At 41.5% G+C, this 24,112-nt stretch overlaps 1 protein-coding gene across 4 annotated transcripts in view; it reads left to right on the top strand.

Annotated features, from left to right (window-relative positions):
- atp8b1 (ATPase phospholipid transporting 8B1) overlaps positions 1 to 24,112 on the top strand; it is a 163,235-nt gene that overhangs the window by 78,828 nt on the left and 60,295 nt on the right. For all 4 annotated transcript variants that reach the window (XM_073064143.1, XM_073064142.1, XM_073064144.1 and 1 more), the window contains exons 2-5: positions 11,263 to 11,451; positions 17,709 to 17,800; positions 19,365 to 19,478; positions 22,411 to 22,509. In XM_073064143.1, coding sequence (XP_072920244.1) covers positions 11,277 to 11,451; positions 17,709 to 17,800; positions 19,365 to 19,478; positions 22,411 to 22,509 — 480 coding nt within the window. In that variant the 5' untranslated portion in view covers positions 11,263 to 11,276. The remainder of the gene's footprint in view (positions 1 to 11,262; positions 11,452 to 17,708; positions 17,801 to 19,364; positions 19,479 to 22,410; positions 22,510 to 24,112) is intronic.

Below are 24,112 nucleotides of genomic sequence, written 5' to 3'. Positions count from 1 at the left end.
ATGTTTCGTCAACCCTTCCCGCTGCATGTCGGAACTTTGTCTTCAACACCCTCCTCATTTAGAATAAGACCATAAGACATGCGAGCAGAATGTTGCCATTTGGCCCATCACATCTGCTCCATCGTTCCAGCATGGTTGATTGATTATCCCTCTCAACCCCAATCCCCTTCCTTCTCTCCATAACTTCTGACACCCTTAAAATTACAAACCTATCAATCTGTGCTGGAGGTTGCCTGCATCCACGAACAGCCTCAGCAGTCATTTCGCAGAACACACAAGTATCTTGCATTTGTAAACTAAAATGTTTCCATGTAAATTATTATCAATGAACTGATGGTCTCTGCACTGCTGCTAATCAAAAGGCCTTGACCAACCTGTCCCTTCTTCTCAAACAATTAATGTCCACAATGAAGTCTAAACAGTGAGGCACATTCCTGTCTGTCGACACTTCAAACAGTGTATCACTTACTTAATCTGCTAAACTGTGATGTGAAGTGTGACTGTCTGGAAGAGTCATCTTGCTGTTCTAATACCTGTGTAGCTTTGTAGTTGTTTGAAACTGTGATCATTGCTTTTGGCTGTTCTAACCCACATAGCTCGATTTGTTCATTAACTGTTTCAGAGCTGTCTAGAACCTCAAATCTCAGATTTAGGAGTATTGTTTAAGGATTAACCTTATTTGTTGCTTGTGCATCAAAACGTACAGTGAAATGTTCTGTTGGCATCAATGACCAACACAGTCTGTGTTTCCGGCACCAGCATAGCCTGCCCAAAACAGACACCTTTGGAATGTGCCTGGAAACCAGAGCACCCAGAGGAAACCCACTTAGTCATGATGGGAGTGTACAGACAGCAGCGAGAATTGAACCCCGATCACTGGCACTATAAAGTGTTACACTAACTGCTGTGCTACTGTACAATCATCATGCTCCTGTACTTCATTTACACTACTCTGAACTGATTCCACAATGCACAGACTCCAGTATTATTTTATTTGCACATTGATTGTGTGTCAGTCTTCGTTTTTGTCAAGTCTTTACAATAGAAATTCTATTGTACTTTCTCCCCTGTAAATGCCTGCAAGGAAATGGATCTCAAGGTACTACATGGTAACATATTTACTGTGATGATAGATTTGAATTTCTGTAGGCAGCCAAATTTGAGGAGAACACTCCACACCTGCTCTAGAATGGAGTGAGGTGAGTTCAGCAAAGAAAGTGAGGTTGACTTTGCTCCCTGCATTTTCCCTGTGTATGGCGTCAGGTGACTGGGTTGAGATACGTCTATTGAAGGAGGTGCAAGGCACTCCTTCCCTCCGCTAGCCTGCACGTTACCCTTGGGAAAGGTGTAGCATCTGCTTGGTATGCATGGGCAGGCCACATGCATAACACCAAACTCCCAAATGGACTCACTTTTTCCACTGTTAATTATGTCAAAAGATTATCAGATGGACAAATAAAAAGACAAAGGTGTTCTCAAACCTCTTTGGGGTAAACTTGTGGTTTGGATGAACAATCCAGAGACAAGTTCAAAGTCAAGTTTAGGGTCATTGAACCATATACACATATACAGCCAAATGAAGCAACATTCCTGTGGACCAAGGTGCACAACACAGTGCATAAAACTCACACACAACACATAACGTAATACTACCACAAATAAATTAACAAATAAGGTGCATTTACACCAAGTTTAAAAAGTAAACAATATAATGCTACTGGCACTTCATATGTGGTGGGACCTGGGTGGGTGGCAGGGAATTCAGTAGTCACATGGCCTAGAGGAAGAAACTATTTCTCATCTGAACAGTCCTTGTCCTGATGCTCGGTACCTCCTACCTGATGGTAGGAGATCAAAGCAATTGTTGGACTGATGGGAAGGATCATGGACAATGCTAAGAGCCCTACTCCCACGTTGCCAATTGTTGGATTTAAATGCAATTAATCATTGTAAGTTTAGAAACACTGCCTTGGCAGTGATAGGCCACCATTTTGTCAGTCATATTTTCCGTTGGGCTTTCCATGGTCCTTCCGTCATTCCAAATATTGATCTGATAAGACCACATGACCTGAAAACTTAGGATGAGAATTAGGCCATTCTGCCCATCAAGTCTGCTCTGCTATATCCATTTTAAATATACCCAAAGACTAGGCCTCCACAGTTGAATGTGGCAATGAATTCCATGCATTTGCTACACTGTGCCTGATGAAATTCTTCCTCAGTCCTGATGAAGGTCTTTAACTGTTTATTCATTTTTCTGACTTGCTGAGTTCCTCCAGAATTTTGTGTGTGTTGCTCTGGCTTTCCAGCTTCTGCAGACTTCCTGGTGTTTACACTTTCCCCTCATCTCTGTTCCAAAAGGGCATCCTTCTATTAAGAGGCTGTGCCCTCCGTTCCTGGACTCCCCTATTATAGGATTGCACTGGAAACCAAGTGAACTATACAATCTTTATTTCAACGGCCACAGGTTGTTATCAGGTACAGAGCATCCGAATTTCCTGATGACCATTGAATAAAGCCAGGACCCTTTCTGTTGCTGTTCAGTTCCAGGTATGCTCACGAAGCTAGAATTATAAGTTAAAATATTGCTGAAAGCCCTTCACTTCTTGCTCCTAAGTAGCTTAATAATAGGGAAGTTGTACAATCATGATACCTTGTTGTCATCTGAAACATATTTTGAATGTGGTTTAATATACAGGTACTAAACATTACTATAAATATTTGATGTAATTTTCCATTTGTCATCCCAGAATCAATTTCCAATGCATGAAGTAAACAATCACGGACACACTTTAACTTGACATCAAAAATTTCATTTAAATCTCATTTATTATTAAAGCAAACCTCTTAGGGTGATTTTAGTTAATAGATATAATCAATTTAAATGCAGACCGAATAAATGTCCTGTAATGAGAACATGTAATCATTGAGTCCATCACAGGTAAAGCCTTCTTATCCATTGAGCACATCTACATGAAACACTGTTGCAGGAAAGCAGCCTCCATCATTAGGGAACCTGGCCACCCCACGCCAAGCTCTCTTCTCACTGCTGCTGTAATGAAAAAGATATAGGAGCCTCAGGATGCACATCGCCAGGTTCAGAAACAATTATTACCCCTCAAGCATCAGGGTTCTGAACCAGAGGGGATAACTTCACTCAACTTCTCTCGCCCCATCTTGGGAAATGTTCCCACAACCAATGGGCTCATTTTCAAGGACTCTTCATCTCATGTTCTCAGCATCTATTGCTTAATTATTATTATTTCCTTTTTGTATTTGCACAGTTTGCTGTCTTTTGTGCATTGGTTGTTTGTCCGTCGTGTTAGGTGCAGTCTTTCGACTCATTTGTGTTACTGTGAATGCCCACAAGAAAATGAATCTCAGGGTTGTATATGGTGATGTATATGAACTTTGATCATTCAAGTCAAGTCACTTTTTATTGTTTTTTCGACCATAACTGCTGGTACAGTACACAGAAAAAAACAAGACAATGTTTTTCAGGACCATGGTGCTACATCAACAATACAAAAACTACACTGAACTACGTAAAAACAATACAGAGAAAACTACACTAGATTACAGACCTACCCAGGACTGCATAAAGTACAAAAAACCGTGCAGGCATTACAATAAATAATAAACAAGACAATAGGCACAGTAGAGGGCAGTAAGTTGGTGTCAGTCCAGACTCTCTGGGTATTGAGGAGTCTGATGGCTTGGGGGAAGAAACTGTTACATAGTCTGGTCGTGAGAACCCGAATACTTCAGTGCCTTTTCCCAGACGGCAGGAGGGAGAAGAGATTGTATGAGGGGTGTGTGGGGTCCTTCATAATGCTGTTTGCTTTGCGGATGCAGCGTGTAGTGTAAATGTCTGTAATGGCGGGAAGGGAGACCCCAATGATCTTCTCAGCTGACCTTACTATCCGCTGCAGGGTCTTGCGATCCATGATGGTGCAATTTCAGAACGAGGCAGCAATGCAGCTGCTCAGGATGCTCTCAATACAACCCCTGCAGAATGTGATGAGGATGGGGGATGGGAGATGGACTTTCCTCAGTTCAAGTTCACTTTGAACTTGAGGAGAACCACATATACGATTGTAGTAGAGTCAAGTATGATGTTCCCCTCAGGGGATTGACTATTTATGGGTCCTCATGTGGCTGAAGAGGCCAATCTGGGATCCACATACTCTGGTGCAGAGTAGGTAGGAGTAAGTGGTGGCTGTGGTTTGTGGTTAGCTTTTTAGTTCTTCAGTCTCTCCTTTTGCTCTGCAGCACAGTGGAGGTCGATCTCATGACATATAGCTCCATCTTGAACAGATTTCCTCTAGGTCTATCTACTGAGTGCCATGTCGTCCAGTTTTTAGATGTCATGTTGAATTGCTCCAAAGTGATTTTCTTTAATTAAATCCAGGATGGAGTAACATTTTTTCCCTCTTTGAGATTTGGCCATAGGGAATTATCTGACTGCCTCCAAATGTTTGGGTGATTGGTAGAACCTGGCGGAAGTTGAAGAAAATCTGAGGAAATTTTAAACTTAAAGTGAGCAGCTGATGTTCCATCATTTCTCCATGAGTCTATGTTGTTGACAAATATTAATTAAGACCTGGATTTTCTATCTGACAAGGATTGGGACAACCCCAGGCTTAGTATTTCCATTAGACATACGTTTGTAGGATCAGAATTAGACCATTCTGTCTACTCTACCATTCCATCATGGCTGATTTATTATCCCCCTCAACCCCATTCTACTGCCTTTTCCCTGTAACCTTTGGCACCTTTAGTAATCAGGAACCTATCCTCATTTTCAATACACCCAATGACTTGGCCTCCACACCTGTCTGCGGCAATGAATTCCACAGATTTACCACCCTCTGGCTAAAGAAATTCCTCCTCATCTCTGTTCTAAATGGACATCGTTGTATTCTAAGGCTGTGCCCTCAGGTCCTAGACACCCCCACTACAGGAAACATCCTCGTCACATCCACTCTATCTAGATCTTTCAATATTCGATAGGTTTCAGTTAGATCTCATCCCATGCCCCCCCCCCCCCCCCCAAGTTCTTCTCATCTCTAGCGGGTACAGGCCCAGAGCTGTCTTACACCTCTCACACGTTAGCCCTTTCAATCCCGAAGGAGTAATTATTAAATTCAGGATTGCATATTTTGTCCTGTTTGAGGTTTGTCACAGGAAATTATGCCACTGCCTGAAAACGAGTGGACAAGTGGTAGAATCTGGTGGGAGTTGATGAGAAGTCTGGGGAGAATTTAAACAAGTGAGTACGGATGTTCCACGTGGACGCAATGGTCTGATCCTTCCCTTCTCCATGCTGTATCCTTATGATATTATCTTGCAGAAATTAATTAACTGGGATTTCTATCTAAAAGAGATTAGGTCGACCCTCAGGCTTCGTATTTCATTTTAGAACATTAAATGTCTGTTATACTGCACAGAAACTGGCTGTTCGGCCCATCTCATTCATGCTGGTCAAGATACCTATAAACTCTAATACTGCTTAACTGTGTTCAGTCTATATCCCTCTAAATCAGGGGTTCCCAACCTGGGGTCCATGGATCTCTCAGTTATCCATGGCATAAAAAGGTTGGGAAACCCCCTGCCGTAGATGCATCCTGACCTGCTGAGTTGCTCCAGTGTGTTTTGTGTATTACTCTGGATTTCCAGCATCTGCAGAATCTCTTGTGCTTATGTATCCCTCTAAACCTTGTCCATCCAGATGCCTATCCAAATATTTTTAAACATTGTAATTTTATGGGCCTCTATTACCTCATTCCTCTTCTGTCAGCTTGTTCCATATATCCACAGCCGCCTTTATGTAAAGCCTTGCCCCCACTTCGATCTCTTTTAAATCTTTCCGTTAAACTTGTGCACTCTGGTTTTAGACTCCCCTGCCCTGGGGGAGAAAAAAACTGAGACCATTCATCTGTTCTAGGCCTCTCATAATTTGAATAAGCTGCATAACGCCACCCTCAGCCTTCATGTCAGCTTGAACCAGTCCGGCCATTTTCCTCCTGGTCTCTCTCATTAGCGAGGCATTTAGCCCACAGAACTGTCACTCGCTGCATTTTTTTTATTCTTCATACCATTCTCTATAAACTCGAGAGACTGTAGTATGTGAAAACCCTGGGAGATGAGCACTTTCAGAGATACTCTAACACCCTTGTCTGGCATCAACAATCATTCCACAGTCAAAGTCACTTAGAATACGTTTCTTCCCCCATTCTGATATTTAGTTTAAACAACAATTGATCCTCTTGACCATGTCTGCATGCATTGAGTTGCTGCCACATGATTGGCTGATTATATAATGAGCAGATGTACAGGTACACCTAATAAAGTGGCCACTGAGTTAATGTACAGGTCCCAAACCCCATGTAATCTGCTAAACTGTGTCGTGAAGTGTGACTGTCTGGCAGGGGCATCTTGCTGTTCTAATATTTGAGTGGCTTCGTAGTTGCTTGAAACTGATCAATGTTCTGACCCACTTAGTTTGATTTGTTCATTAACTGTTTCAAATCCTATAAACCTCAACTTAATTTCACAGAATTTCAAAGGCTTTTCACATCGTTGATGTCTTACAATAACTGCTTTCTTGGAATTACTTGTAACTGTGAATGCATTACTTATTTTTCATCATTCTCCGATGTAGGATTTCAAACCTGTCAGATCTTTTGGGATCTATTTCCTTTTTTTTTCATCCTTTGGAGCAAAGCAGGATGAGTGGTGATTTGATAGAGATGTACAAGATGATAAGAAGTATGAATTGAGTGGACAGTCAGAGACATTTTCCGAGTGTCGAAATGCCAGGGTCACAATTTTAAGGTGATTGGAGGAAATGTAAGTGGGGATGTTAGGGGTAAGTTCTTTACACAGAGACTGGTGGATACGTTGGGGTGATGGGGCAGAATAGAATTTTTAGGGAAATTTTAGAAACTCCAAGATGGACAAATGGATGATAGAAAAATGGAGGCCTATGTAGAAGGGAATGGTTAGATTGATCTTAGAGTAGGTTAAAAAGTCGTCACAACATTGTGGGCCAAAGCACCTGTACTGTGCTGTAGTATTCTGTGAGACCCACAGTAGTGATGCATTATTGTTTGTTGTGTAACATGTTGGAACCCTTGTTTATGGTGAGTTTATTTGGGTCAAAGCATAATAAATGATTAGCTGTATTGGTCACATGCACACCGAAACATACAGAGAAATGCATTATTTTGTGTCAGTGACCCAACATAACCTGAGGATGTGCTGAGGCAGCCCAAAAATTTTGCCATGCTTCCTGCGGCAACATAGCAATGCCACAACTCCCGAACCCTAACCATATGTGCTTGGAATGTGCGATGTAAGTAGAGCTTCCGGAGGACACCCACACAGAGACGAGGAGCACATACAAGCTTCTTGCAGCCAGTAGTGGGAATTGAACCCCGATCAGTGCTGGTGCTGTAAAGCACTTGTGGTAACTGTTGAACTACCATGCTACCCCTATCTTCTTGAAGCACAGAAGTTGCTTTTGAAATAGTCCAGTACTTATTTAGGTTTATTCATCACCCACAATCCCAAACAGGCTCCTTAACCTGGAGACACGAGAGAACGGTGGAGATCTGGAGCAAGGTGCTGGAGGATCAGCAGGACTGGCAATATCTGTGGAGGGAATCAGAATCAAGTTTAATCTCACTGGCTTATTTGATTATGTGGAACAAGGTTTCCAACCTTTTTCTGCCATGGACCAATATTGTTAAGCAAGGGGTCTCTAAATTTTGGAGATATGAGTGGAACAAGTCCTTCCAGCCCAGTTTAACCCTAGCTTAATCATAGGACAATTTACAATCACCAATTAAACTATCAACTGGTATGGCTTTGGACTATGAGAAGAAACGGGAGCACCTGGAGGAAACCCATGTGAAATTTGATTTGCAGCAGTGGTACAGTGCAATACATAATAAAAAAAGCTATAAATTACAATAATATAAATAAATAAATAAACACTATAATAAATATTAAATACATTAATTAGTGTTAGTTAATTAATTAATACATTAATTAGTGTTGATTAATTAATACATTAAATCAGAAGTGCAAAAAGAGAGAGGAAAAAATAGGGATGTAGTGTACGTGGCTCCATTGTCGATTCTGAAATCCGATGGTGGAGGGGAAGCTGTTCCTAAAACATTGAGTGTGTGTCTTGACACTCCTGTGCTCCTATCTGATGGTAGCAATGAGAAGAGGGCATGTCCAGGCTGATAGGGGTCCTTAATGGTGGATGCCACCCTTTTGAGTCGTCATCTTTTGAAGGTGCCTGTGATGCTGCAGAGGCTGGTGTCTATGACAGAGCTGGCAGAGTTTGTAATTTTCTGCAGCTTTTTCTGATCCTGTGCAGTGGCCCCTCCATAGCAGATGGTGATGCAACCAATTAGAGTGCTCTCCACAGTACAAAATATGATGGTATTGTGTTTCCTGACCACAACGTTCTGAACTCAAATGAAAACCTTTAGCCCTATCCAATATAAATAGTGCACTAAGGGAGGTTATACTGTAACTACGTAATCTTCAAAGGCTAGCTTACTTTACTGTTTATCCACCACAGTAAGTTTAGCTGCCAATACCGTCTATTTGAGTGTTGGGTTCCCCCGCCACTCCCCACCAAGGAGAAGATGCTACCAGCTACAAAATATTTTAGACAGTTCATTTACTTCAAGTCATATACATTTAAATTCAAACAACATTCTATCAACAAGTTGCAGTCAAACCAGTTGTCCGAACAGAAATGGAAAGGAGAGGAATGGATTCTAGTTCACACTGTCCTTTGATGTTCTTTAGCCATTCCTAATAAGCCTGAACAGTTGATTATGTTTCTCTGCCATATGGGTGACTTCACACACATGCAATATTTTTTTTAACAGTGCCTTTCAACACAAACAGTGCCAAAGCTTCTGGAGTTCCCAGGTGCCCAGAATTAAATGCTGTGAAGCCTACTTCTTGAGTACACAAACCTTCCAACTTATTAATGACATACTATGTGATCATTTCAATCTAGTCTTCAAACTTCCTTGAACTAAATAACTTAGCTGCTGTTGTCTAGTTTGAAACAAGCCAAGTTAAATAACCCATTGTCTTGTACTGCACCTCTTCAGCAGTTAACAGAAGTGCTGTGACTGTGATCCTGTGTTGTAGACAGTGCTTGTTCGCAAAGCTGTCTTTTAACTTCAAACTGATTACTGCTTGCCATTTACCATAAGAACGGAAGACTGGTTCCTGTTTATGACCAGAAGTAAAGAAAGAATATTGGTTGAAAGCATAATTTATTCAAAAACAACTGTTTGATCTTTACAAGCGTTTAGAAAACTGAGCTCTGAGAAATAAAACTGAGGCCCCCTGGCCCAGGACAGTGAATATCTTTCACAAAGTTACATGATACAAATCAACAGTTGATATTTTGAGTTGAGACCCTTCATCTGGACTCATCCAGATGAATGATCTCAAATAGGAACTTAAGGGGCAACTTCTTTTTACACAATGGGTGGCCTCTATATGTGATGAGCTATCAGCAGATGTGGTTGAGGCAGGTACAAACACCTTTGAAAAGACAGTTAGACATGTATGGGGATAGGATAGGTTGAAAAATGTCTGGGCCACACACTGGAAAATAGCACTAGGCTGGATGGGACATCCTCATCAGCATAGATTAGTTAGGCTGAAGAGCCGCCTTATAATTCTGTGACCCAAAATCGACTGTCCTTTTTTCTCCATAGAGGCTGCCCCCTGGGTTCCTCCAGCACTTTGTGTGTGGCTCTTCCCTTTCCAGAGTAGCTCAGAATGGAGCAGATGTAATTTTCATGACAATCTAAGGCCAACTCTATGAATAATAAATTTCAACTCCAAATTCACTTGGAAATTAAATTTCCAGCTGCTATAGAGGGGATCTGAACTCTTGCCCTTGGATCAACACAACAGGTCAAGTAACTTAATCACTGCATGACCCTCCCAGTTAGCCACTATAATCGAATAATTTCGTAAAAAAGGAATGTATAATTTCCAATGATACTGGAGTTTCTTCAAATAGCTGCCTACTACACCAGTGGATCTATTTGCAGGTGTGACCAGGCTTAAGGACAGCTTCTACCCACCGTTATAAGACTACTGAATGGTTCCCTCGTACAAAAAGGCAGAGTCTTCACCTTATAATCAACCTTGTTATTGTCCATGCTGTCTACCTGCCCTGCACTTTCTCTAGTTGTTGCACTGATACTACTTCTATGTTCCTTAAAGTTGTTATAGCTGGGGGTGGTAAGTGGGCTTCCACTACCTATTAAATGTTCCCAATGGCGTGTTTCTCAAATAGCCTCTGACAATCAAGACCAGCTCCTGGCATTCAAGTCTGGCTTAGTTTCTAAGCCCAAGGGAACAGTTTCTACTGATAGGAGAAGGGGTAAAGGCAGGTTACTGGTGCCTTAAAGCCAGTCACTTTGGGCGGAAAGCCTTTTGCATGTTGTTATTGTCCCTGCCTCTACCAGCAACTCTGACAGCTTTAAGCAGCATGGTAGTGTATTGGTTAGTACAGCACTTTACAGTTCCAGTGACCTGCATTCATTTTCTGCCGCTGCCTGCAAGGTGTTTGTACATTCTCCCCATGACTGCATAGGTTTCCTCCAGGTGCTCCGGTTTCCTCCCGTAGTCCAAAGATGTACCAGTTAATTGATCATTGTAAATTGTCTCATGATTGGACTAGGATTTAATTGAAGGTTGCTGAGTCTTGCAGTTCAGAGCTGTAAGGGCCTATTAGAACATAGAACATGGAAATCTACAGCACATTACAGGCCCTTCGGCCCACAATGTTGTGCCGACCATGTAACCTACTCTAGAAGCTGACTAGAATTTCCCTACTGCATCGCCCTCTATTTATCTAAGCTCCATATACCTATCTAAGAATCTCTCAAAAGACTTTTAAAAGAATTTTAAATATCTTTTAAAGTCTCTTGAAATGCTATGCTGTGTCTCAATAAATAAATATGGTTAAATGATGAACCATAAAAGAAAACAAAAGGGGTTCGGAAGAGATTTAGTCAGTCATCTCAAAGTGTCAAAGGAATGATCACTGACTACGCAGTCAAATTTTTTTGTTAACAGTACTGATGGTTTCTAAGATGCTAATGGTTTTGTGAACATTTTTTGCAATTTCCTTCCATCACTTGCTTGTAAAAGTGGCAACGCTGTTGGTACCTTTCTTGCTGACTTTGACTTCTGTTTCAGAGGCCACCAAGGTGATGAGTACTGACGGACTGTCCAGCTTCAGCGAAGATGAGCGAGGGTATGATGATGTGGTTCCATACAGCGATGACGAGACGGACAATGAACTGGATAGTTCCAATGAAAGGCTGGACAATATAGAACAAAACGAAATTGCCCAGCAAAATCCTGATCAGCAGCAGTTGAAAAATGGTGAGTCTGAATCACAAACAATCATTTCAGGCTAAGGCAAAAAATTAAATTCAGATGTTAGGTATTAGATCACTGTCTTGTGACTCCTTAGAGAAACTAGAACATAGAATTAGAACATAAGACATAGGAGCAGAATTAGGCCATTCAGCCCATTGATCTTCTCTCCCATTCCATCATGGCTAAATTTATTACTCCTTTCAACCCCATTCTCCTGTCTTCTCCCCGTAACCTTTAACATCCTTACTACTCAAGAACCTATCAACCTCTACTTTAAATATACCCAGTGACTTGGCGTCCATGCTGGTCTGTGGCAACAGATTCCACAGATTCACCATCTTCTGGATAAAGAAGTTCCTTTCCATCTCTGTTCTAAACGCGTGTCCCTCTATTCTGAGGCTGTGCCCTATGGTCTCAGTCTCTCTCACCGTTGGAAATATCCTCTATCTAGGCCTTCCAATATTCAATACGTTTCAGTGACATCCCTCTTCATTCTTCTAAACTCCAGTGAGGACAGACCCAAAGCCATCAAATGCTCATTATACAGTAACCCTTTCATTCCCAGAATAATATTCATGAACCTCCTCTGGACCCTCTCCACTGCAGTACATCTGGCAATGATAGGCCATGAGACCATAAGACATAGGAGCAGAATTAGGCTATTCGGCCCATCAATATGCTCTGCTATTACAACATTGCTGATTTATTATCCCTGTCAACCCCATTCACTGCCTTCTCCCTGTAACCTTTGACACCTTTGATAATTAAGTACCTATCAAGCTCCACTTTAAAGATACCCAATGACTTGGTCTCCACAGCTGTCTGCGCTAATGAATTCCACAGATTTACCACCTCTGGTTAAAGAAATTCCTTCATATCTTTGATCTAAAGGGACGTCCTTACATTCCGAGGCTGTGCTCTCGGATTTGAGACTCATCCACTTGATGGGCTGATCGACCTAATTCTGCTCCTGTGAGTTATGGACTACTATCATCTTGTTCTGGTTTTTTTAAGGAGTCACAATAGAAGTAGGATTTTCAATTATATGAAATTGCTTTGGCTAATGAGAGGGTTAATGCATGTGGGATGTTTGATGGCTCTGTGCCTGTACTCGCTGGAGTTTAGAAGAATGTGGGTAAGAAAGTCTCATTGAAACCTATTGAATTCTGGTAGGCATGGACATGGAGAGGATGTTTCCTTTTATGAGGGAGTCTAGGATCAGAGGGCACAGCGTCGGAATATATGGATTAGCCTCTAGAACAGAGATGAGGAGGTATTTCTTTTGTCAGAGGGTGGTGAATCTGTGGAATTCAATGGCCCAGACGGCCTCTACCATTACCCTAACTGTGCATTCCACATATCTGCCACTCTCTGTGAAAAGAAAAAAATAATTTTGCCTCTGGTATCCCTCCCCCCATACTTTCCTCCATTCACCTTTGTACATAAATTTTACACAGATTATACAAGATAGTGAAAAGCAAAAGACATTGGAGCAAATAAAAAGACACATTCCTACTCTTACTGAATGTTTATAAATGCCATACTGTACACACAAATATTCTGTGGGTCACTGACCACATGGTCAGTTCTTGACAGCCCATTGCATAGGGTTCAGTGCTTGCAAAGACAGTAGTTTTGTGACTGCTGTCAGTGACACGTGCTGAGATAGCCTTTCAGCTACGCTGGGACATTATGATTTGCTGGGAGCCAGGTTCCTAATAGAAGTCTGCACTGGGACCACTTGGTTAAGCTCCATGACAAGTGGGCCAGTACTGGCCAGTGGAAGATCGACCCCTGTATTTTGCTTTAGGTGAAGCTGTTTACTTCAAACAAGAGCATATTTAATATTTATATTAAACAGGAAGATAATGAACAGAATGGTGCATGTTAGCATTTGAGTAGCAGAGTTTTGAATGGCCTTGATTTCAAGTTATTTGGAATGTTGGTGATTCAAAAGTGGTGGAATAGTCAGGTGTAACAAGGTTCAAAATACATTTCTTGTCGAAGTATAGATATGGCACCATGTACAACCTTGAGATTCTTTTTCTTACAGGCATACTCAGTGAAACTATAGAATAATAACCATAACAGGATCAGTCAAAGACTGCCCAACTTTGACGTTTAACCAGAATGCAGAAGGCAACAAATGGTGCATATACAAAAATAAATAAATAAATTAGCAATAAGTGTCAAGAACGTGAGATGAACAATTTTTGAACGTGAGTCCAGGAACAGTTGAAGTGGGGCAAGTGAAGTTCCAAACATTCTGGCTCAGTATGTGGTCACCTGAGGTGGGGGGCGGGGGGGGAGTTGTGAGGGCATTTCAGAATCAGGTTTAGTATTACTGATGTACAGAATGTCATGAAATTTATTGCATTATAGCAGCAGTAGTATGCAACACATTTTAAAAATCACAAGAAATATATTAAAAATAGATAAATATTGAAAAAAGAGAGCTAAATAGGTAGTGTTTATGGACTGTTCAGAAATCTGTCGGAGGAGGAGAAGAAACTGTTTCTGAAACACTGAGTGTGGAACTTCAGGCTCTTCTGTCTCCTCCCTGATGGTAGTAAGGAGAAGTACTATTTGAGGATGGGTTGAGAGTGCTAGGGCTTTTCTCTTTGGAGTGAAGGAGGATGGATAGTGAGGGTCCTTCAGGATGGATGCTGCTGCCTAGAGGCACCGGCTTTTGAAGACGTTCTTGACGGTGAAGGCAAGTGACCCTGATGGAGCTGACCGAGTCTGAGTCTCCGAATGAGTCCTTGAAGCCCCTTTTGATGTGTTGCATTTGTGCTGGGCAGTGCTGCCACCAGCCAGAATGCTATCCACCTAACACCTGTAGAAATGAGCTAGTGTCCTTGTTGACGTACCAAATCTTCTCAAACTCCTAATGAAGCATAGACACTGTTGTGCCGCCTTTGTAATTGCATCAATGTGCTGGGTACCGGACAGATTCTCTGAAATGTTGATGCTCGGGAACTTGTCCCGTTTTCTATGGCAGCTCTTGAATCTCAGACTTTCTATTTGGAGACAGTAGTTAGAGAACTGATTTAGTGGCAGCAGGTGAAGGTGAATTTTGGTCTCATTGGAGTTTTCTGCTCACCCAATGTTAGATGCTACACAGCCATGTGTTATAATAAATTTTAAAAAATGAGTGAGAAAGATGGCGGGAGAAGGCAGATGACGTTAGCGTGGATGTCAGGATACATGTGATGATGCTGTTTCGGGTTGTAGGGCTCAGCATGGAGATGCAGGATGGGAAGTGTTGCTGCAGACTGCACTGGGGGTAATGGAGCTTCTACCTTTTTTCTCTCTCTCTGCATATTGGGTGTTTCATATTGTTTTATTTAATGGTATTTTTTTTGGGTCTGTTTGTTTTATGGCTGTCTGTAAGGAGATGAATCTCAAGGTTGTATAATGTATGTTTTGTGCCCTGGGGGAAAATACACACGCAGGACAACAAATATTTTTTCGTGTCTTTAATTCCTTTATCTGTTTTGGATGTTTTAATGCAGAAAGAAGGATTTGAAATAAAAATGACAAAATAAAATTTAAAAAGAAACACAGTTCCTGCTGTAACAATCCCAACTTAATTTTGGACCACACCCTTGTTATGTATGCAGTATGAAAATAACTAAAACAAGATATACAAAATCTATACGGTAGTGGCAATTATTTGGCACACACGTCCTTAACTTCCAAACACATACAGTATAGGGTAGACCCTGAAACGAGTTCTCCTCATGGAGGCCATTAAGGAACGTCACCCAATCATGCAATCCAGCGCTGATAAGTTTTACTCGCGAACGTATTTCCTCACCAAACCTGGGGAAAGCATTTGAACTTGGTTCTCTCTAGAATACGGCAACGCTTCATTCTGCTCCACCCATGCAAAATGACATCACCGTTTTCTCTTAAAGGCACAGGCAGCTATTTTGGCATTACCAGGTGAATGTGCACTTTAGCAATAAAAAAAAATGACATTTAATAGTCACCTGGTTACATATGCATACTCTGATAATAAAATGTACTTTGAACTTCGGGTGTTACGTTGAGGATTGGAGTGATTGTGGACTGGCAGTGATTGGATGGGTAAGAATGAAAGGGTAAGGTTGAAAGGTGAGGGAGGTCAGGGGAAGATCTCAAGGCATACATTACTGTGCAAAAGTCTTAGGCACACACACACACACACACACACACACACACACACACACACACACACACACACACACACACACACACACACACACACACACACACAGTGCTGTATTTGGAGCAAAGGATCTTTTGAAGGCTGAGGGTGGAGTGCCACGGGAAAGGTGTGGGACAGGTGGCAGAGAAGAATTGCCAGGGGCAGGAAGTGTGGCTTGGGTGCACACACCCAGCACTGAGCCACCAGACAAGGTCATTTGATTCCAAACAATTGGTTTATTGATCATTACAAAATGCCTCTCTGGTGCTTCCCACTCCCTCCCCTCTCCCTTCCCCTTCCCACTCTCAGTCCACAATAGAGACCCATATCATCACTCACAAATGTCTTTTTTTTTTGTGGCAGTAGTACTATACAATACATAAAATTACTACTATACTGTGCAAAAGTCTTAAACACCCTCAGACTTCTGCAAAATACTGTAGTTACCGTAGATTCCGGACTACAGAGCGCACCTGATTAAAAGCCGCTGGCTCTAATTTTAGAAATAAAATCAATTTTTTAATTGTAAAGGCCGCACCGGATTTTCGGCCGCAGGTGTCCCACGTTGTAATATAAGATATTTACGCAGAAAGATATTACACGTGAGGATTTTTTAACTTTTAATTAAATCCATATGGTAACAAAAACAAATACATATTGCAAATGCTTTTTTTCGAACCGTGCCCGTAACGCGGCTACTTTTAAATATACGTTGCGTATACTTCTTTACTGAACAACATTCCAATATCTCCTAACGACTGGTAAAAAATATATATACTGCAGCCTACCAGGAAAAGTTATTGATCGCCTTTAACTTAAAAGCAGCGTTTTCGCTCCGCCGCTCGACCCCCTCCTTTCCGTTTATCGCAAACGGCATTTTTCCCACAAGACACCGCGAAACCGGGTGTGACATCATAGCATCCCGCGATGTAGTACAGAAAACAAATATAGTTAAAACTCTTCTAACTTTAACTAGAAAATGAATTACTAAGCGAAAATATTATAAACTAAGTAACTGCCATAAGGCAGCACAATGCTTCGAGTGTTTTCCATGTTGATGAGGGTGAGTACAAATGACTGATTTACAATAATTTAATTGTGAAAGTGCGCTTGATTTATCGTACAATTTCATTGGACCTCTGTGAACTACTCATCAATTTTATTGGTCTACTGTTACGAGGCAAAATGTTTTTGGCGGCATGAAAAAAAACCATGTATTAGCCGCTCCGTATTAAAGGCCGCAAAGTTCAAAGCTGTTCAAAATGTGGGAAAAAAGTAGCGGCTTAAAATCCGGAATCTACGGTACTTTTTAGCATCCGTTGTTCTCGAGAGACCATGGACTTGTGCCTCGGAAAGTTTCCAGGGCACAGGCCTGGGCAAGGCTGTGTGGAAGACCTGCAGTTGCCCATGCTGCAAGTCTCCCCTCTCCACAACACCAATGTTGTCCAAGGGAAGGGCACTAGGCTGATGCAGCTGCTGCACCAGTGTCATTACAGAGCAATGTGTGGTTAAGTGCCTTGCTCAAGGACACAACACGCTGCCTTAGCTGAGGCTCAAACTAGCGACCTTCAGATCACTAGACCAATGCCTTAACCACTTGGCCACGTGCCAACTCTGTAGTTACTAATGATTGATAAAGAAAATGGGGCATAAACCATTGGATGAATCCTGAGTATTCAGATAATTTAGACTTCCCTGATTATTCAGATAACTTAGACTCTCCTTCAAAAACTCCTCAACTCGTGTTCTCAGTGTTATTTAACTTTCTATTTGCATAATTTGTCTTCTTTTGGTTATTTGTCATTTTTTGCTTATGTGTATTTATATTGTATTCCTTTATTTTCTTGTAAATGACTGAAGAAAATGTATTTTAAGGTAATATATGGTAACATACATATAGTTTCAGAATAAATTTATTTTGACTCTGATTATAACAGATTTATTTTGAACTTATCTTGCTGAATAATCCAAGAGCTGAGCAGAGCAAAGATAACATCATCAAGATGAAAGCAAAAGATCTGGATATTTCAATTCTTGTTCAATCCCAGTCATTTTCCCTCTGTTTCAGAGTACACATGGAAAGTCAAAGCAAATGACCGAAACTTTTACGATCAGTTCACTGTCAGGAAATTTGGCTGCTTTAAGAAAAGCAAATACTCAGTGAGTATTCTTTATTGATAGAGTTGAAGATAAACTGAACATCAGTTTCTCTAACCTGGTAATTTCTACCCCTTTCCTCTTCTCTTCCATTCCCCAATTTGGCTCCCTTCTTACCTCTTCTCCTCACTGCCTATCGCCTCCCATGGAAACTCTCCTCCTTCACTTTTTCCCATGGTCCACTCTCCTCTCCTATCACATCCCTTCTTCTTCGGCCCTTTACATTTTCCACCTATCACCTCCTAGCTTCTCACTTCAGTTCCCACCTCCCTCCCAAAATCCGTCTTTCCCTATCACCTTGCAGCCTGTACTCCTTCCCCTCCTGGTGTCTTCCCCTTGGCTTTTCAGTCCTGTAGAAGACTCCTGTTGAAATGTCAACTGTATATTTCTTTCAAAAGTTTCTGCCTGGCCTGCTGAGTTTCTCCAGCATGTTGTGTGTGTTAATCTGGATTTCCAGCATGTGCGGAATTTTGGGGTTCCTCATGGGTAGATGTTGTTTGTGGTTAGTAGAAGGATGGTTTTCATGTACCTTGAAGCATCATTATTATCTCTGCATTTTCCTTGGGTTTCAGAGACTGTTATTTTGCATTCCTTCCCTCGATATTGGGGTGTTCCTAACCAATTCACTGTTTTTCACTTATTTTGAAGTGTACTCTTGCATCTTTGAGAACATGACAAATCCAAGCTCCCAACAGGGAGAAATGTGCTGCTCTGACTTAAATCTTGAAGATTAATAACTGAATACAACAACAGTGCAAACACTCTACAACCTGAAAGTGGCCTCACCCTGGCAGCAGAGGAGGCTATGGTCTGATATGTTGGCCACTGGAAAATCCTGTCTGTTGCGGATGGAACAGAACTAATGACTTCCCTGCTTTTTGTCAAAATCATTCCAGGGCATCTTAAAAGTCCATCTGAGAAAGCAGATTGGACCTTTGTTGTGAGCTCATCTGAGAAACAGCAACTCAGAAAGCATTCCTTTGGCTCTGTATTGGAACGTCCACTAAGAATTTCAGAACTGTGGCTCTAGACTGGGATTTGAATATGTCTAATTTTGAAGTTAGGTACTATTTAGCCCAAATTCACCTCTGAGATTGGAGAGGATATGCTAAGCCAGCAAGTATTTGTATCCATCTTCTGACTTCAAGAAATCTTCCCGCGGACAGTTAATCTGATCAACCATTCCAGTTACTCACTCACCCCCTCTATCTATTGGCCCCATCACTGGACTGAAGTGTAAACACTTTAAACTACTTTTTATAGTTTGTTTATAGGCAGAACAATAGGTTGGCAGGACGAGAGGGCCAATAGGCCTGTTTCTGTGCTGTAGTGCTATTTGACCCTATTGCAGTAAATACATACTGACATTTATGTTTTCTTGCACATTTTATTCCCTGTCCATACTTTAACCTTTAACTTTATTTTTATATAGTTCTTTATTCTTTACAATTATTGAATGTCTTTTTTAACCAACGCACCAAAGCAAATTCCTAATACATGTAAATGTAGTGTAGATGACAAATAAAGTTTATCCTGACATGTTACAGTTGTTTATTTTCCTTTCCAGGGGAATGCAATCCGAACATACAAATACAACTTTATCACCTTCCTACCACTTAACCTGATGGAGCAGTTCAAACGGGCGGCCAATGCTTACTTTCTGGCTCTCCTCATTCTGCAAGTAGGTATTCAAAACAAATCAAAATTCCCTGTGTGAAAACATGTGAATGTTGTAAGCCTTTCTTAGACCCAGTATGAGAAGGGGAAAAAAATGCAGTTTTAGACATAATTTAAGTCATTCTATGTCACTTAAATTATTGTTTACCACTCATTCTGAGTGTAATTGGGCTTTGTTCTTCTTGTTCTCTGCATTTTGGCAAAAAGCAAATGTTTATTGTAAGTGGTGAGGTAAATCTTAGGCTTGCTATTGAAGATAAACTAACCTCAGCTGTTTGACCAATCGCTGTTGCTAGCATATAGAACCACTGTGAAATAAAAGAAAAATATTGGGAATAACCAGTTTACCTATCAGAATCTAAATGTGAAATCAAAGTGCAACTTTTGAGTCTATTCCCGCAGACAGCATTAACTAAAAATGAAACCCGCCTTTTAATTTCGCTCATTTGTTTGGGCATGGTGTATTTTGAGGTTTTTTTTATACGGAAGTTACCCACTGCCTTCCGTTTGTTTTCTGAGCTTTCTGTAATTTCTCCATTGGTGATTTGGCTAACTCGAGCTTTAATAGATAGAATTATGGAATGGTGGACCAGACTCTGGGCCAATTGGCCTAACTCTTCTCCTTTGTTTATGATCTTAATGTGTGTAGCAAGGATTCTTTACCCGGAATCCACTGAACCCCTGGGGGAGTGGATATCCATGGATAGATTCCAGGGGGTCCGTGAAATTTGATGGGAAAAAAATTTACACACCTCGTGATTTCTTTACCTTAAGCTCCCTAATCAAATCTGGTTTATTGCACAACACCAAATCCAGAATTGCCTTTTCTCAAGTGGGCTCAACCACAAGCAGCTCTGAAAAGCCATCTTGTGGGCATCCTACAAATTCCTTCTCTTGAGATGCAGTGCCAACCTGATTTTTCCAATTTATTTGCAAATTGAAAGACACCTGTCCATTGTAACATTGCCCATGCTATATGCCTTTCTACCTCCCATTGTAACATGTTTCAGTCATGGACACACTGATATGTTGTCTCCGTTCAGCTCATGATTCAACTTGTTTGTTCTTATTTAGGTTCATAGGGAAGGTTTTAGACACAGAGAGTAGTTAGGTTTACAGACATAGAAATGGGGCAGTTAGGGGCCAGGCCAGGGTCTAATACTCCATTCCACCTTTGAAGGCCAGTCACAACATGGACGAATGACATCTGTGGACAAACATCAGGCTGATAAAGGGTGTAGACAAAGACCAGCAAGTCCCCCGGGTGATCTAAGGTTCATGTGGGCAGGAGGTGTGAAGGCCAGTACCCCCCTAAGTATGTGAGCCTTGGTGCTCAGAGTTTGAAGTCTGGAGTTTGGGGTCCCAACATCAGCAGATCTTGGGGTTGATGTTGAGGATTGAAGCCAGAGGTTGATCAAGGGTTCAGAAGTTGGTCCAACGATCTGGAAGAGGGGACTGAGTGTAGTGGATGTAAGTTTGCTGATTATACCAAATTGAGTGGAAAAGCAAATTGTGCAGAGGATACAGAGAGTCTGCAGAGAGATATAGATAGGTTAACTGAGTGGGCAAGGGTCTGGCAGATGGAGTACAATGTTGGTAAATGCGAGGTCATCAACTTTGGAAGGAAAATGAAAGAGCAGATTATTACTTAAATGGTAAAAAATTGCAGCATGCTGCTGTGCAGAGGGACTTGAGAGTGCTTGTGCATGAATCACAAAAGGTTGGTTTGCAGGTGCAGCAGGCTATCAAGAAAGCAAATGGAATGTTGGCCTTCATTGCTAGAGGGATTGACTTTAAGAGCAGGGAGGTTATGCTGCGACTGTACAGGGCTCTAGTGAAGCTGCACTTGGAGTACTGTGTGCAGTTCTGGTCACCTTACTTGAAGAAGGATATACTGGCTTTGGAGGCGGTGCAAAGGAGGTTCACCAGGTTGATTCCAGAAATGAGGGGGTTAGACTATGAGGGGAGATTGAGTTGTCTGGCACTGTACTCGCTGGAATTCAGAAGAATGAAAGGAAATCTTATAGAAACATGAAAAATTATGAAAGGGGTGGATGAGATAGAGGCAGGAAAGCTGTTACCACTGGTAGGTGAGACTAGAACTAGAGGACAAAGCCTCAAGTTTCGGGGGAGTAGGCTTAGAACAGAGATGAGGAGGGACTGCTTTTCCCAGAGAGTGATGAATCTGTGGAATTCTCTGCCCAATGAAGCAGTGGAGGCTACCTCAGTAAATATATTTAAGACGAGGTTGGATAGATTTTTGCATAGTTTGGGTATTAAGGGTTATGGGGAAAAGGCAGGCAGGTGAAGATGAGTCCATGGCCAGATCAGCCATAATCTTATTGAATCGCGGGCCAGGCTCGATAGGCCAGATGGCCGACTCCTGCTCCTATTTCTTATGTTCCCCTGTAAGCTGAGAGCAGATGGCCAAAGCCCTGAGTCTCGAGAGTCCACCGAGGAGGTTGGAGGCCAATATCTGTGAGGCTGCAGGCCTGGCCCCTGGGTTGGAACACTGTCTGTGTGAGTGGGTGAGGGGATAGGAGGGAGGAAAGGGGCTTGCCTTGCTATTGTTCTTCTGTTGTCATTGTTCTGCTGATCACGGGGGATGTGCTATGCTGACGTTAGGATATGTGGTGATGACCCCCCCAGCACATCCTTAGGTTGTATTGATTGTTGGGCAAATCCCTGTATGTTTCAATATATCTGTGATAAATAAATGAATCTGTATAGCTTATGACCTGTAAATCTCTGTTAAACTTTGTTAATTGAACAGAAAATATTTCAAAATGAATTTTTCTTTGATAAGCTTGACCTCATACCTGTATGAAAAAGCCTTATTTCAACCAAAGAAGGCATTTTCCTAAATGTTGAAGTCTCCAAAGTTGGCAAAAAGCTGGCACCAGTGAAATAAATGAAATGTGTTTTTCCCTCCCCAGGCGATTCCACAGATCTCCACCTTGGCTTGGTACACTACGTTCGTTCCTCTGCTGCTGGTGTTGGGAATAACAGCGGTCAAGGACCTTGTGGATGACATTGTAAGCATTTATTCTCTTTGCCCATTCACATGTTTAAACTCTGTCTGGAATTTTATACCTTTGATTTATTTGCAGCAGATACTTGAATTTGAGATGTTTATGTATTTAGTGATATATCGTTGAGTAGGCCCTTCGCAGCCTTCGAGCCACACCACCCCAGCAACCCCAAAACTCCGATTAATCTTAATTACAGGATAATTCACAGTGACCAATTAACCTACACATGAACGTAACCTACCTTTGAACTGTGGGAGGAAACCAGAAGACTTGGGGAAAACCCACACGTTCCACAGGGGCCCACAGAACAGCGCCAGATTTGAATCCAAACTCCCAAATGCCCTGAGCTATGATGATAGTGTTGCGCTAACTTTTTAATGTATTGTGCTGATACAAAACAGAAAATATCATGACGTATCGAAGATTCAGAGTAAATATTTGTCACTATATACTACACCAAGGTTCATTTTCTTGCAGGCATTCTGAGTGGAACAAAGAAATATAATAAAATCCATAAAAAGAACTACGCACATGCAGACAAGCAATCAGTGTACAAAAGAAGACAAACTCCATAAATTAAAAAAAAATAAAAATAAATATATAAGCAAATATAACTGAGAACGTGAGTTGTAAAGTCCTTGAAAGTGAGTCCATAGTTTGTGGAATCAGCTCAGAGTTGAGGTGATTGGAGTTATCCTCACTGGTCAGTGAGCCTAATGGTTGTTTCTGAAATCTGGTGGTGTGAGTCCTGAGGCACCTGTACCTCCCTCCTGATAACAGCAGCACGAAAAGAGCATGGTCTGGAAAGTGCGTGTCTATGATGATGGATGCTACCTTCTTGTGGCAGTACTATAAATGTGCTCGATGTGAGAAGGGCTTTTCCTGTGATGTCGCTAAATCGGCTGCGTCCACTTTTATTTTTGCAAGCTTTTCTGTGGGCCTTGGTGTTTGATACCATTTCATGATGCAACCAGTCAGGATACTCCCCGCTGTTCATGTGTAGATATGTTTGTGATAATAAACTTCAATTTTGATTTTTTAAGTTTGACCAGAGTAAGTTCCAAGGAATGTTAAAAGAAGTGAACAACTAGGAAAGACACCCGTTCAGAATCAGGTTATTATCACTGACTTATGTCGTGAAGTTTGTTATAATTTCCAGATGTTGGGGTCATAATGTGCTGGGACTAGAGGCAGAGAGACTTGAACTTGTGAAGCACAAATTCCAAAGCTGGAGGAATTTTGGCCCAAATTTGTAAAGTTTGGAGAAGCAGCCATTGTTCACATGATCCCAACTAAGCCAATGTGCGTCGAGAGCTTTTCTGAATATCCACCTCTTGGTCACTTCGCTGTCCGTGATGTGAGACACATGATGGCTGTTTGTGTGATCTATGTCATTTACTAAGAAAGAAATTTCTAGAAAAACCACCGGTAAAGTATTAAACAAGAGATTTTATGCAGTTTGAGCATGGTAGTAATCTCTCGATTGTTGGTTGAGCCACATGCCAGTGAGGGTAATAGGATGATTTTGCAGATGAATGCGTGGCTGAAAAAACTTGTGTGGGGGCAGATTTTCAGATTTATGGATCATTGAGTTCTCTTCTGTGGA

The sequence above is a fragment of the Hemitrygon akajei genome, chromosome 13 (assembly GCF_048418815.1).
Source record: "Hemitrygon akajei chromosome 13, sHemAka1.3, whole genome shotgun sequence".
NCBI classification, from domain to species: Eukaryota; Metazoa; Chordata; class Chondrichthyes; order Myliobatiformes; family Dasyatidae; genus Hemitrygon; species Hemitrygon akajei.
Note: the sequence above shows the minus strand (reverse complement) of the source record. Positions and strands in the feature narration are given on the sequence as shown.